At 52.8% G+C, this 13,715-nt stretch overlaps 5 protein-coding genes across 5 annotated transcripts; 2 read left to right on the top strand and 3 right to left on the bottom strand.

The window, feature by feature from the left end:
* Positions 1-976: 976 nt before the first annotated feature.
* On the bottom strand, positions 977-3,090 carry CH63R_06961 (Hexose transporter; the record flags this gene model as incomplete). Its single annotated transcript, XM_018301936.1, has 5 exons — positions 977-1,680; positions 1,735-2,381; positions 2,432-2,857; positions 2,912-3,007; positions 3,059-3,090. The coding sequence occupies 5 exons, from the start codon at positions 3,088-3,090 to the stop codon at positions 977-979; spliced, it is 1,905 nt and encodes a 634-aa protein (XP_018156714.1).
* A 1,762-nt stretch (positions 3,091-4,852) lies between these two features.
* On the top strand, positions 4,853-6,114 carry CH63R_06960 (Aspartate aminotransferase; the record flags this gene model as incomplete). The annotated part of the gene is made up of 2 exons (XM_018301935.1): positions 4,853-5,338; positions 5,395-6,114. 2 exons carry the CDS (start codon positions 4,853-4,855, stop codon positions 6,112-6,114), a joined length of 1,206 nt encoding a protein of 401 aa, XP_018156713.1.
* Positions 6,115-6,235: 121 nt separating this feature from the next.
* On the bottom strand, positions 6,236-8,520 carry CH63R_06959 (Carbamoyl-phosphate synthase subunit L; the record flags this gene model as incomplete). Its single annotated transcript, XM_018301934.1, has 3 exons — positions 6,236-6,298; positions 6,350-6,428; positions 6,497-8,520. 3 exons carry the CDS (start codon positions 8,518-8,520, stop codon positions 6,236-6,238), a joined length of 2,166 nt encoding a protein of 721 aa, XP_018156712.1.
* A 556-nt stretch (positions 8,521-9,076) lies between these two features.
* Positions 9,077-10,204, top strand: CH63R_06958 (Pyridoxamine 5'-phosphate oxidase; the record flags this gene model as incomplete). Its single annotated transcript, XM_018301933.1, has 4 exons — positions 9,077-9,187; positions 9,291-9,465; positions 9,528-9,925; positions 10,043-10,204. 4 exons carry the CDS (start codon positions 9,077-9,079, stop codon positions 10,202-10,204), a joined length of 846 nt encoding a protein of 281 aa, XP_018156711.1.
* A 1,096-nt stretch (positions 10,205-11,300) lies between these two features.
* On the bottom strand, positions 11,301-12,566 carry CH63R_06957 (Methyltransferase; the record flags this gene model as incomplete). Its single annotated transcript, XM_018301932.1, has 3 exons — positions 11,301-11,334; positions 11,393-11,516; positions 11,582-12,566. The coding sequence occupies 3 exons, from the start codon at positions 12,564-12,566 to the stop codon at positions 11,301-11,303; spliced, it is 1,143 nt and encodes a 380-aa protein (XP_018156710.1).
* Between the last annotated feature and the right edge of the window lie 1,149 nt (positions 12,567-13,715).

The following is a 13,715-nucleotide window of genomic DNA, read 5'->3' as shown; positions in this document are numbered from 1 at the left end:
TTCAAGATCTACTTTTGGGCGCCTTACTAGTAACCCTAAGCAGCTCCTTGCAAGTGTTAGACGACCACCACATGCCTTCAGCATTTATGATTCGGTTCGCAAACAAGGATCATGCTGTTTTCGGCGCCCTTCCTCGCGGGCTCTTGAAAAAATGAAGAAGTTCAAAATTGAATCAGATTGTCCTAATGTTTCAAACAGAGGTATAACACTTTGCTGTCATGAAAATAGATTGACATGTGTGATGATGGCGCAAAAGTGGATCGATCTACAATTGCCGTACTGCAATTGCGGCTTATATCCCCTCAACCGCGACAAGGCCCCAGACCCACTTTTTACCCCACAGTACAAATCTCAGTGCAGCAGCATTTCCCCCTCTGTTTTTAACATAGCATTACTACTAAAGCTGTTAAAGGCTGGATTGTTAGATACCTTCTAAACCTACTGAGTTTAGCTGCAAGAAGAAGTACTATACATCTAGGACGCTATGCTATGCCCTTATTGGTCACTACCTCGCACACTGTGTGGGTCTGGGGCCTTGCCGCGGTTGAGGGGATAGGTAGGTATCCGTACCCATCACGACAAAATGTGGATGTTGTGTACTCAGCCGGATTCCGATGGGGAAATGGGGACGATATACATCACCTTTCACCACGAACAGAAACACTTTTGCGTACTCGTTCGCTCGATTGAGGGAGGGAGACCAACAGCGAATTTAAGATTCTGAATCCCATAAGGGTGTGCACACCAGAAACGTGTGCTTGGTTGTGGGGAGCAAGAGTGGCATAGTATTAATGACAGCAGGCAGCAAGCATAAGGGGTCTTCGACAATTAACAATCTGAAGAGAAAAAAGTACATTTGAGAACTGAAGAACTGACGCATAAGCAAATGTATACACTGCACGTTCAAAAACAGATGAATGTCATATCCAATGCCTGTCTGTATGCTCACACACTTCAGGTCAATGTGGCCTCTGTCTCACAACCTTGGGCCCGACTCGACATTTTCAACCATCTCAAAATCGTACAACTTTGGCTCAGGCTCCAACCCTTTCCTCAAGACGTACCGATTGAACCACCAAGGCAAAACCTCTTTGAGTTGGTATGATGCATGCCGTCGAGTGGATATAGAAAATACGCCATCAAGCTCTTCAAGTGAGCGCTGTTTGGTCTCTGGAAGAAACAGGAAGATGAGGATGAAGCAAATAACGTTGAAGAAAGCATAGAGAGAGAAGACGCCCTGAGGATCGATGGCTTGCAACAGAGGTGGAGACGTCTGGGCGACGATGATGGCCCAGAAGTTGTTGGTCGCCACAGCCCAAGCCATGCCAACCTCGCGATGTGACAGAGGGAAGACCTCGGCCGAGTATACAAATGCGCATGGCCCCTCACCCGGGCCGTAGAAAGCTGCGAATAGGTAGATGAAGAGGCAGATGACTCCAAGGTGCGCTTGGCTGTCCTTTGGGATGTAGAAAGCCAGACCAGCAGCCCCCATCGCCCAGCACATGTTGGGAAACGTCGCGAGCAACAAGGTTCTCCGACCCCATCGATCGATGGTCTTCAGGGCTGGGAGTGCGAACAAGAACATGGCCATGCCATATCCCCAAGAGGCCAAGAGAGCAGATGTTTTGCTTGCCCCGGCTTCTTCGAACAGAGTCGAAGAGTAAAAAGACATGAGGTTTACTGAGTAGCCGATCAGCGATAGCTTTTATGCTGCATAGTGGAAGATGGACTCACCTCCGCAGAACTGCTGAGCGGCCATGATGATGCCAGATGCCTGAGTTGCACGGCGGTTGCGCGGTACCGTCCACAGCTCTACACATCTTTTAAAAAAGTTGCTCTTGTCAAATCCCTGCGCCTGTATGAGGTTCTGCTCCATGCTCATTTGAGCATCGATCAAGTACAAGTCTCTGGCTGCGAGAAGGTCGTTCCCGCGGAGTTTCTGGAGCGATGCATAAGCCTTCCTGTACTTGCCCTTCTTTAACAGCCATCTCGGGGACTCGGGTGTGAAGTAGATACCCAGAAGAAGTGGCACAGCAGGTATCATAGCAGAACCAAGTTGAAGCCTCCAGGCAATTTCACCGTATCCGGCAACAGCTAGGTTTGCGCTGAAGCCAAGCATGATGCCGAATGCGCTAAAGAGCTGCCAGGACATGACGAGAGCCCCACGGATGCTAGATGGCGAGCTTTCCGCAGAAAACACTGGAACAGTGACTTCCTTCAAGCCCATGCCCATGCCAAGCAGGATTCTGTATATCAGGATCTGTGGCCAAGTCTGGGAAATCGCTTGGCCAATTGGCCCAATAATGCTGAAGATAGCACCGACAAAAATAGCGCCTCGGCGACCTATCCAGTTGTTCACTGGATCAGACAGCCAGCAAGCGCTTCGTTTGTTAGCAGTGTGGCTTCATCTGGTATAGAAGTACAGACTTACACAAGGCATATAGCCATGTACGGCGAGCTATTGATGGCACCGATGATCCACGAGTTTCTCTGACATGTTCCAGATGCTAAGCAGGCTTGTCCCTTGTCCTCAATACCAAAAGCTTGCGGGAATGATAGGTTTGCCCCATTGGAACCTGTTTGATCCCAGCCTTGCACTGCTGCACTGATCGAATTCATGGCGATGGTAAGGTAGAGTGCAAAAGGATGCCTCCAGCAGTGCTCGACTTCATTCCTTAAAACCGATCGATCGTCCTCGGTGAGCTCCGGTATGTCCTCAAATACCGTCGGGCTTTGTGCTACCAATGCTGCTTTCTGGAACAATCCGATTTCGCTCGGCCAGCCGAGGCTGACTGCAAACAGACTAGCTTCAGCTTTGAGTCGGTCCCGAGGTATGTTTCTCAAGGGGTTTCCAAGCCTGTTGTACGAAGGCGTCAGTTAAATTATCTAAGCTTGCACAAAGTCAACTTACCCGCCGGTCGTCTGGTGACTGTCATCGAGCTTGCCGTGATTAGGATGCTCCTTATGGCTAACATCGATTTCAACGCCTAGAGTATTGTTCTGATGACTGAATGGCTGGTAAATATTACTGAAAGCAACAAGTGGCTTTGCTGCTTACATTGTCTTGTCTGCGGAGTGAACTGTTGACATTTTTGCGTGGTTGTAGCCGGTGGTACCGCCCTTTCATGTGTCGAGATTGTGTGCGATCCGAGTTGGAATGCAGAGAGAAAATGAGGAAGAAGGAAAATCTCTCAGCTTTTGAGTAGGTATGATAAATCCCCCTTTCTCGTCTCCGAGTCCCTCAGGGTCAGTTGTGAGGCGCATGATGTGAACCCTGGTGATGATATATATGAGTTCTTGTGACCGATGGCTGTTCCAGAATACTTCAAGAATTATGTCCAAAGAGGTTCGTGAACGGGGCAATCGAGAGGGGAAAGCTCACGGCCAGCCTGCCACCTGCCGCAGCGCTCTGGACCGTGGGCATGCGAGTTTTGGGGGCAACCTTAGTTCCTTGCCGCCGAAGAACTTTCATCATTATTTCAGTAGAAAGGGGGAAGTTCAAAAGGAATGTATGATTTTCGAGATTTCTACATTGACCAATTCCCTGGTTTACATTTGGTAGCGAGGGAGACGGCAGTGATTCCGAGATTCCAACGAACCATTCCAGCGCCATAGTTTGACACTTCTGATTAACTTTGCCTAAGAAACGCCAAGTTATGTATTTAGTGCGGACGAACCACAGTTTGAACAAACCTATTGAAAGTTTGTGGAGGCCCCTTTTAGAGTAATCTGCAAACCAAGGCGGTCTTACTTTAGGCATGCCAGGCGGCCAGAGCGGTGCGAACCAGCGCTCAAGGTACTCCAATCTGTCCTTTAGCCAGCTTTCTAAAATGGCAAACTTAAATAAATTCTGTAAATCGAAATATAAGTGACTGGCTGATTTGGATTCCCGAGACTGGCAGGTGTTGTGGCCTATTGTGTTGATGTATTTACATGCTCCTATTGAGAAACATGTAGCTACCGTTATGGACCATCTCTCAGAAAAGCACAAGAGATTTAGTAAACAGTTAAATCGATTAAATTCGAGCCGAAGTACTGAATTGCCTGTGTGAAGACTTGCCACTTGTTCAGCGTGACAATTCGCAAGTCATGACTGTCGTCTTGAGATCCAGCATGGTTATCTCAGAAGTCAGACGATAGATGTCCTTCAAAACATGCTATCAATTCTTGTGGAGCTATGTATGTGTGAAATTTAACCTTGTAAATGCGATCTTGTACTAAGCAGTGGTTTGGGAGGCCGGTGGAGAGCACCAGATGCAAACAGTTCTGGAAGACTTCCTGGGCAGCTAATTGGCAGTGCATGGTTACAGACTGCCCTGCTGGGTTTAGTTGCTAGGGTCACTATCAAGTTCGTCTAATAAAGCATGTTATATAATAGAGAAGTCCACATTCTGTAGACAGCTTGAAGCCCGCAAGGCTTGCTCAATCTGTCCGTTTCCTTGCGTTTGTTGAGGTGGAGAGCAGCATCCTGCATGCTAAGAAATCCCTATGACATCGCTTGGATTCTATCTTTGTGGCAGTAAAGCAACAACCCCCCTTTGAAGATAAGCATAATTCATGAAATGGTATCCCTCCGATGCGGTGAGGATATTGTGGTGTTTTGGGCTGTACTGTCCTTGTGATCTTCAGTGGAGATGTGGAGAACTATGTAACTCTTAAGCCTGCCCCATCGCAAGGGCGCGCCTTACAAGTACGTATACTGTAGGGCAAGAAGCCGCGAACTTGATGATGAGCGTTACCAACCGGGGTCTATTTAAACCGATGTCTTCATTCCATAATCACTTCAGTTGAAAGATTGGATACCAAACCTCACATACGTCAGCCTGTATCAAAATTCGTCAAAAGCACCACGATGGTCCAGATTAAGCCCTTTGTAGTGGAGGAGTGGATGGATCGCCTGGAGACCACTCCCGGTGCTCTCAATATGGCCGAGACTTGCTGCGAATCTGTTTCCATCCAAGAGCTCACACAATTATCCACTGAAAAGTCGGCTGCCGGACCTCTAGACATCACGACTCGGCGAATGACCTACGGGGCGATTTACGGCTCGGAGACGACCCGCCAGCAAATCGCGAATCTCTACGATAATGACATTTCAGGTCCCCTTCCGAGTGGCCAGATCATCCTCACTCAGGGGGCCATTGTGGCCAACTTTCTCACTCTCTTCACCCTTGTTGGTCCCAAGGATCATGTCGTCTGCGTGTACCCGACGTACCAACAGCTCTACGAGGTCCCCAGGAGCTTGGGGGCAGACGTGACCCTTTGGAAATTGAGGTCGGAGAACGGTTATATCCCGGACGTTCGAGAGCTGGAAAGCCTTGTGCGAGACAACACGAAGGTAGGCCAATCCCCAAGAAGGTGGCTGCTAGAACGGCCAACTAATGGTTCGGCCAGATGATCATCATCAATAATCCCAACAACCCTACTGGTGCCACGATCCCAATGTCCGTTCTGGAAAACATCGTGGCGTTCGCCAAATCACGGAACATCATTGTGATGGCCGATGAGGTCTACCGCCCACTCTTCCACAGTCTCCCCGAAGGAGAAAGTATGCCCCCGTCCATCTTGTCGCTGGGATATGCCAGAACAATTTCCACGGGAAGCATGTCCAAGGCATTCTCGCTCGCAGGTATCCGTTTGGGCTGGATCGCCTCCAGAGACCTCGAGGTCATCGAGGCCGTCAAAAACGCCAGAAACTACACGACTATAAGCGTGTCGCAGCTGGACGACAGGGTGGCTGGGTATGCTCTCTCGGATGCCGTCAAGCCAAACCTGCTGAAGAGGAACACCGACCTCGCAAGGAACAATTTGGAGCTGCTCGATGCATTTGTGCGGAAACACAGCTTGTTGTGTTCCTGGGTCAAACCCACTGCTGGCACGACAGCGATGATCCGCTTCGAGAAGAATGGAAAGCCTGTGCGTGATGACGAGTTCTGTCTTGAGGTTCTAAAAGAGACGGGGGTTCTCATCATGCCTGGCTCCACCTGCTTCGGAGACGGAACTGACTTTGAGGGGCATATGCGGTTCGGATATGTGTGTCGTACGGAGGTTTTGAAGGCCGGCTTGGAGAAACTGGGCAGGTATCTTGAAAACTTCAGTCAAGTGGTTGCATAAGCGCTACAGACTGCAATCCTGTCACAGGAGGTCAAAATTGTCAAGCCTTCGAATTGCTAAACCGTTCGCTCGGCAAATTGAGCGTTGTGTCTTGTATATCATCATGCAACCAACTACCCATTCATGACTCTTCATTAGCCTCCTCTTCAAAAAGAACCAAAACAGTTCCAGCTTTGCAGATATCCTGAGTTGTGTTAGTTGTCAGCTGCCGAGACCGAGAGACCTCATGACTTACTCCTTCCTTATGCGCCAGCCTCTTGATAACGCCGTTTTGGGGTGACCGGATAACTGTCTCCATCTTCATGGACTCGATGCTGTGCATTCAAGTCAGATCCTGGCTATCACCATGCAATGGCAGTGAAGCAATGGGCGGGGCACTTACACAACCAATGGGGCGCCCTTGGCCACCGTCTGCCCTTCCTCTACCTCGTTTTTCAGAATCTTACACGGCATAGGCGCTACCACTGACGCCGTGACCTCCTTCAGGCCAAGGGCCTTCTCGAACCAGCCGGGTGGCAGTAGAGAAAGCTCCGTCTTGATGCCGTGCTGAAACACTACGATCTTCGTATCCTGCTCGCTCTGCGTGTTCTGCACGACGGTGGATTCGAGGCGTTCGTCGGGGAAGAACGTCGTCAGTGCGTTTTTTGACGAGCCAGAGATCGATTTGCTGACGAGGTTCTCGAAAACCTGGGGCGCCTCTTCTCCTTTTCTTGACACGCGCGCGTCGAAGAGCTGATGAGCCTTTTGCGTGATGCTCACCTCCACCACCTCCCCCTCTTTTTCGCTGTATGAGTCAAGGACCTTGAAAGCAAACTTGCGCTCGCTCAACGTGCTAGCATCGCCGAATCCTAGGCTGCCGCCATGAGGAGGGCCATGGACCAGCTGGGGAGACAGCGAACCGAGAGCAGCCTGTACAAAGACCTCGCTGTGGATGTGTCGCGGCTTGAAAAGCTCCTCTTTCCACTTTTCGATGAAGCCTGTCTCGACATTTCCCTCGATGAAGGCGGGAGACCGGCAAAGTCTCTTGAGGAACTCGATGTTGGTGCTGAGACCGACGACTTCGTAGTTCCGGAGAGCCAGTTCCATCCGGCGAATGGCAGTCTCTCTGTCTTTACCACGGACGATCAACTTGGCAATCATCCCGTCATAGGCCTCCGAAACCGTGTCGCCCTGAACAAAACCGGCGTCGATGCGAATGTCCTCGTTGGTATTCGGCGTGGTCAAGTGGATCAACCTTCCCGAGTCAGGCATGAACCCCTTCTCGGGGCTTTCGGCGTAAATACGAGCCTCAATGGCTGCGCCGTGCTGCTTGATGTTCTCCACAATCTCTTCCTGGGTCAAGGGCAGCTTTTCGCCAGCGGCGACGCGAAATTGCCACTCGACGAGATCGGTGCCGGTGACCATCTCACTGACGGGGTGCTCGACCTGCAAGCGGGTGTTCATCTCCATGAAGTAAAACTCGCCGGTGTCCTTGTCAAGGATAAACTCGACGGTGCCGGCGCCAACGTAGTTGACGGCCAGGGCGGCCTTCCTTGCCTTCTCCCAGAGGTCGAGACGCGTCTCGTCATCCAGGTCTGGTGCCGGCGATTCCTCGAGGATCTTCTGGTGTCGTCTCTGTATACTGCAGTCACGCTCTCCGAGAGCCACGCAGTTACCCAGCTTATCGGCGAAGACCTGTACCTCGACGTGGCGTGGGCGCACAATGTATTTCTCCACCAGCATGACCTCACCGCCCTCGCCGAACGAGGCGCGTGCTTCGGCGCGGGCACTGCGGAGCTGAGCGGCAAACTCGTCCTCCGTCAAGACGATGCGCATGCCTTTCCCACCACCACCCTTGACACTCTTCAGTAGCACGGGGAACTTGATGTTCTTGGCATGCTGCAGCAGTTGCTCTTCTCCTTGTTCAGAACCATGATAGCCTGGCACGCAGGGCACGCTGGCGGCGGTCATGATCTCCTTGCTTCGTGCCTTGTCGCCCATGTCAGCCATGGCTTGCGCCGGAGGCCCGACGAAGACGATGCCCTCCTTCTCGCATCTCTCAGCGAACTTTGAATTCTCAGAGAGAAAGCCATATCCTGGGTGAAGGGCTTGAATGCCGTGCTTCTTGGCTAATGAAATGATGCGCTCGCCGTCCAGGTAGGCTCTCGCATCACCCAAAGCCAGGGAATGCGGGGAACACGCGGCGTGCTGGCTGGAGCTGTCGGGATCCGTGTACAGAGTAGTTGTCCTGATTCCCAGCCTGTCGGCAGTCTTGTGGATTCGCAGGGCAATTTCGCCGCGGTTTGCAATCAATAGGGAGGTGATCGGGGTGATTTGGCTCGAGGCTGGGACGGACTGGCCGGCGGCAGAGGAAAGGAGGCGAGGGAGGGGTCGGACGAGCCGGTGCTTGGCTTTCATTGAACGCATGATGGACAAGTCAAAGAAAGACTGGAGGATCTGGACTTTCAAGTTTGGGGGTCAATTGAGATCTTTACAAAGAATTAAAAAGAGGTTAGGGTGTCGATGATGGAAGGAGAAAAGTGCAGAAGCCGAACTGGTCGTTGACCCGAGCCCTCGAGCTAGCTGTGCTTCGGCTTGTCGCGCTCTCTTGTCTCTGGGAGGTTGTGGTGCCGATAATAGCCGTGCCTTATTGGAGAGCCGCTGGAAGGCGACCCCGGATTCCAGTGGTCCACCGAGGGATCAGTGGGGGAGTCCATTTCGGATGTCCTGCCGCTTGATAAGATAAGGGCGGGTGACATGGGCCATTCTAGGTGAGGTGAAGTGCGTCATCCCGCCAGCAAAGATGGAACACTGACCGTTGTTGCCCCGCATTAGTCAGCGAGTGACGGGGCCATGTCTGTCTGTCTGTCCATCCTTCCTTTCCAGCCCAGCCGAATTCAGGAACGCTCATTTTTGGAGAAGCTCACGATACTGCGCACAGCATCACCATCCCAACCCGCCAAGCAACTTAACCTGACCGATCATGGAGCAACAAGTACCTCTCAATTACGAGGCTTCGGCCGGCGATACCAACAAACAGGTCACCGCCACCCTGCCCCAGGAGGTCGTTCAATGCTTGGAGAACGCCCGATTCGTACGTTCCGAAATCCGCTCTCCTCTGCCCCGCGTCGAGCTTGCAGCTGTATCATGAGGAGCTTCTTGTGCTGACCTTGGGCCGTCGCCACTGCATCTGATAGCTCCATCTCGCAACATGTACCGATAACATCCCTAACGTCTCCCTCATGAACTACACATACCTCCCGTCATCCGACTTTTCGTCCACCCCAGTCATCGTCATGACCACCAACCCCGCCTCGAGAAAGACGCAGAATCTCCTATCGAACCCCAACGTCTCTCTGTTGGTCCACGACTGTATGAAAATACCCCAAAGCTTTCGAGGAAGACGCTCCATCTTTCTAACCGCTATCATGTAGGGTCATCCCACCGCCCACCGACTTCAGGCCGCCGTCTCTCTGGCGGCAGCCCCGGGCCCGAGCACCGCTCCAGCCTCGCCTCCCTCCTTCTGAACTTGAACACCGCCGCAGTCTCCAGCATCAGCGCCACAATCAACGGCACCGCTAGCCTAGTGGACAACGGGTCCGACGAAGAAAAGTTTTACCGCGAGGCGCATCTCGAGAACAACACCTTTGACGAGGGACAGAGCTTCAACCCCAGCGTGCAGGCCGAGGACGGCGGCAGGGGATGTTTCGTGGCCGGCGAAGAGGTACGGGTCATCGTGGTCAAGATCAAGGACGTGAGAATCAGCGACTGGAAGGGCGCGGTGCGGGATTACGTCTTGGCCGAGGAGATCGCTGCTCCCCAGCTCAACGGCGTACGGTAGGATGAAGCCGAATAATAGGTTGCGATGTTGACGATACCGTTACCGTTGGTGAATCGCCCGTGACAGAAACCATCTGGGATTGGCATGCAGGACGAGACCGTTTTCTAGTGGCACATCCTAGGCCTTGCTGCCGGAAAGTTCCCTTACGAAGGCGTCACCGCCGTGCTGGAGAAGCCCCCACGTTCAGTGAACTCGGTTGAACTTGGTATCCCCTACAGGGAACCTAATGGTCTGCTTCCAAACGGACGCGTAAGTCTTTCTGCCGTCTGAAGGTATCGTAGACAAGGGGCCCAGTACGACTGATGGGATGGGGGCCCAGTGTATGTAAGTGCAGTGACCATGATTCAAGTTTCAGTAGTCAATCGGCCTCATCTGTTGACTTTGAGATTCTGCTTGTGGGCGGACAGGAAAACGGCCGCGGCTCGGTCACCCCCCCCCCCCCCCCCCCCGGCGTTGTCATAGCCTCTATCGTCGGTCAATTGCCCTGTAAGTTGTAGGTCGGAAAGAAAAGCTTGATGATTTCACATCCATCCGATGCAGCGGTGTCCATACTTATGTGGCACGCTGGTCTACTCCCCTGGTCAATCGTCTGCGTCGGCAATGGATTGCGGAGCTTCTCCGCATGGCAAGCAAAGCGACATGCTTACAGGCAAGGAAACCTATTTCAATGCCGTCCATCGGTTTCACGCGGTGAATGCTACCTCGGTCAGTGGCCACGGCCTAACGAAATGTGGTTCTGGCGAAAAAGAAACTCAATGCAGTTGTCAATGGGGCAAGCTGAAAGCGCAAGCCTCAGTTTGCCCCGATGCTCGAACAAGGTGGATTGTCCTTACATGGAACGGCTGACGGGGAGTGAAACAATCCAGGGATCAAGGCTCCTCGGGGGTTTCTGCGGCGGGATTTGACGCTCGGCTCATGATAGTTCGAGTCTAACCGATCTCCTTGTTCTGTACTAGTATCTAGCATACCTGTAATGCGGAGAATGGGGGCTCGGCCCATGGGAGAGCAGAGAGAGTTGAGGGTTGCAGAGGTTCGAGGTGCTTAGGAACCAATGGTTTATACTGGCGCAAGCCCGAGTGACATTCGGACCGCCTCAGCCCGACTTGAACAAAGCATCGGTCAATAACCGACCGACTGACCGCGGGGTTGGTAGCATCCCACCAAGTCAGGTAGTTGGGCCAGGCATCAGGATAGGAGGCAAGAATTGTGACAGGAAGATGAGATCTCACAGAGTCTGATTTGGAGAACAGATGCCAGTTGGAAGCAGAGAAGGACGATAGGGAGGTCATTATTCTTATTGTATGAATCTTGTGGTTGATGATATGTGTCTATGCGTGTAGAGAGCGCGGGTCATTTCAACATCACCTCATTGCATTGGTTTCCTGGCCGTTACAAAAGATCTAGAAAAAGTGTCAGCCGTCGGGTTTCAAAACAAATATGCATTCGTTACAGACTCACACTTTGCCGTATGCCTCATTTGCCGTATCTCGCGACTCTTTGTGGACTCTCTGTAGGAGATTCCGAGTCTCCTTCTCATCCCAACCCCCCTTGACGAACACGGCCAGCGAGTAGTTCTCCAAACCTGGAAACAATTAGATGGCGATCCAGTGGAAAGAATTTGACCGTGAAGGAACACGAAAAACCCACCATATTCAAGCATCTGGGCAAACTGGGCCCCCTTCCTGACCATCTTCTCGTCGTGGCCCACGGCCTGTATAGGCACCAGATCCGACCAGCGTCCCACCCTCTCGAACCCAACACTGGACAGAATGGCGGGGATTTTGGGTATGGGATCAAAGTCGACACCCGCGATGGCCGCCATTTGTGCAAACCCGATCTCGAACTCGCGACATGCCGTCATGGAGCCGTGATCTTTTTCTTCCTCGGTCGGCGCGGTGGGCTCGTCGCCGCTGCTATCGACGAGGTCAAAGTACCTCGTCCGCACCTCGGAGAACTCGATCTGACCGCCGGGCTTGAGGTGCTCGTACGCTTGCTGGAAGAGCGCCCGCCAGTCCGGTATGCCGCCGCCGACGAGGTTCCGCATGTGGACGAAATCGAGGCTGTTCTTCTCGCGCGCCCAGTCCTCGTTGGCGTCTTCAACCTCGAAGACGACATTGGGCGGGACCGTCGTGGGCAGCAGCGCGGCGGAGATGTCGACACCCATGATGTTGGCCAGGGGGTACTGCTCGCCCATTTCCACGGCCCAGTTACCGGTGCCGGAGCCGATGTCGAGGACGTTGAGGGCTCTGTCCGTCGGCAGCTTCGTCGCAGTCAAAGCGCCCTCGAGGCATAGCTTGAACAGCTGGTGCTGGATCTCTAGGCGGGCACGCTCCGATTCGTCGTTGGGCATAAGCAGGAGACCTGAGCCGTGATAGGTGTGACCGTAGGCGCGGATAGGCGGCAGCTCGTCGACGGAGACGGAGCTGAAATCCGAGCAGGCATCTGAGCCGTCGTAATGGTCGTCATAATTGTCGTCGTTCATGACTTTGGCCTCGGCTGCTGCTGCACGGGAATGTCGCCTCCGTTCCTTGTAGTCCCCACAGTCCCTCGTCACACTGGCATCATCCGCCCCGAGTCCGCCGCTGTCGCCGACGCCAGGATCTCCGGTCGCGGCTCCAACGTCTTCGCCCATGAAGGAAGGGGTGACAGCCACCGGTATTACGTGATAAAACTGGCACGCGCGGTGTTACTTTCAGTACGAGTCGATGATGAAGCCGTTGACGGGTTCGTCACAGCTGTGCTTTGGCGACAATTCGACGAATTCCTGCTGTCTTGATTTCTGGACTTCCTCTTCAAAATACCACCTCAATATGGAGCTGTGTGCGGCACCAAGATGGAGGAGTGTTGGAACTCGGTGAGGTACGGCCACACGTGGCGGTTCTCGTAGGAAATTCCTCGCGATGACTTAAAATAACAAAATATGACAATTAGGGTGCCCCAGCTAATATGAGCGCGGGGAAGATGTTTTGCGTACGGAGAACGACAACAGTGGCCTTTGATCGAGGGATTGGATGGAACCCCCTTCGTATTCATCCCCCTTTAAGAAACCGATTCGGGGCCGAGAGGGAAAAAAAAAAAAAGAGAAAGAGCAACCGGAATCCGATGACAAGAAGGGCCCGTTGGCTTCTTGGGCGTCGACAAAGGATGACGGCAGCACAAAGGGGGCCAGGCATACGCAATGCACAAGACCGGAGGGGAAAGGCTATTTTGACTTGAACCGGGGGGAGGTAGGATCTGATGAGGGAAACGGGGGTAGGGGGATTCTAGCTTTATTTTGTATGTTGTTTTTATTTTATCGCGGAGACTACCTAGGAATTCGGACTTGGACGAGGATGGAGAACCTCCACGTCTTCCACCCTTCCTGCTCCTCTACCGGGAGGATCTGACGCCATCAAATCACGCCTGGCTCCTGATCGGAGCACCTGTCCGCACGGAGTCACTGGCAAGGGAAAGAAAGAAAAGCAGGGGGGGCGCGGGAGGCGGTCGACGGCGCGCCGGCCATGGGTCCGTGTACATGCCGGCCAGGACGACATTGAAATCCATGGAAGAAGTCGAGGGAAAATACGCAGTATCCAGGCTGGGAACAAAAAGAAAATCAAACCAAACCCCTCTCGAAAATTAAATAAAAAAATCGAGCGTGTTGAACCCCTCCCCCTCCCCTCCACCCAAGATGTGCATGCATGCATGCATGCAGAACAAGTAGAGGAAAAAAACACCGGGGCGGCTGGGCTATGGCTGCCAAGTTACAGCGTAGCATGTCGACTACTACCCGCACCCATAC

This window comes from Colletotrichum higginsianum, chromosome 5, assembly GCF_001672515.1.
Source record: "Colletotrichum higginsianum IMI 349063 chromosome 5, whole genome shotgun sequence".
In the NCBI taxonomy this organism is placed as follows: Eukaryota; Fungi; Ascomycota; class Sordariomycetes; order Glomerellales; family Glomerellaceae; genus Colletotrichum; species Colletotrichum higginsianum.
Note: the sequence above shows the minus strand (reverse complement) of the source record. Positions and strands in the feature narration are given on the sequence as shown.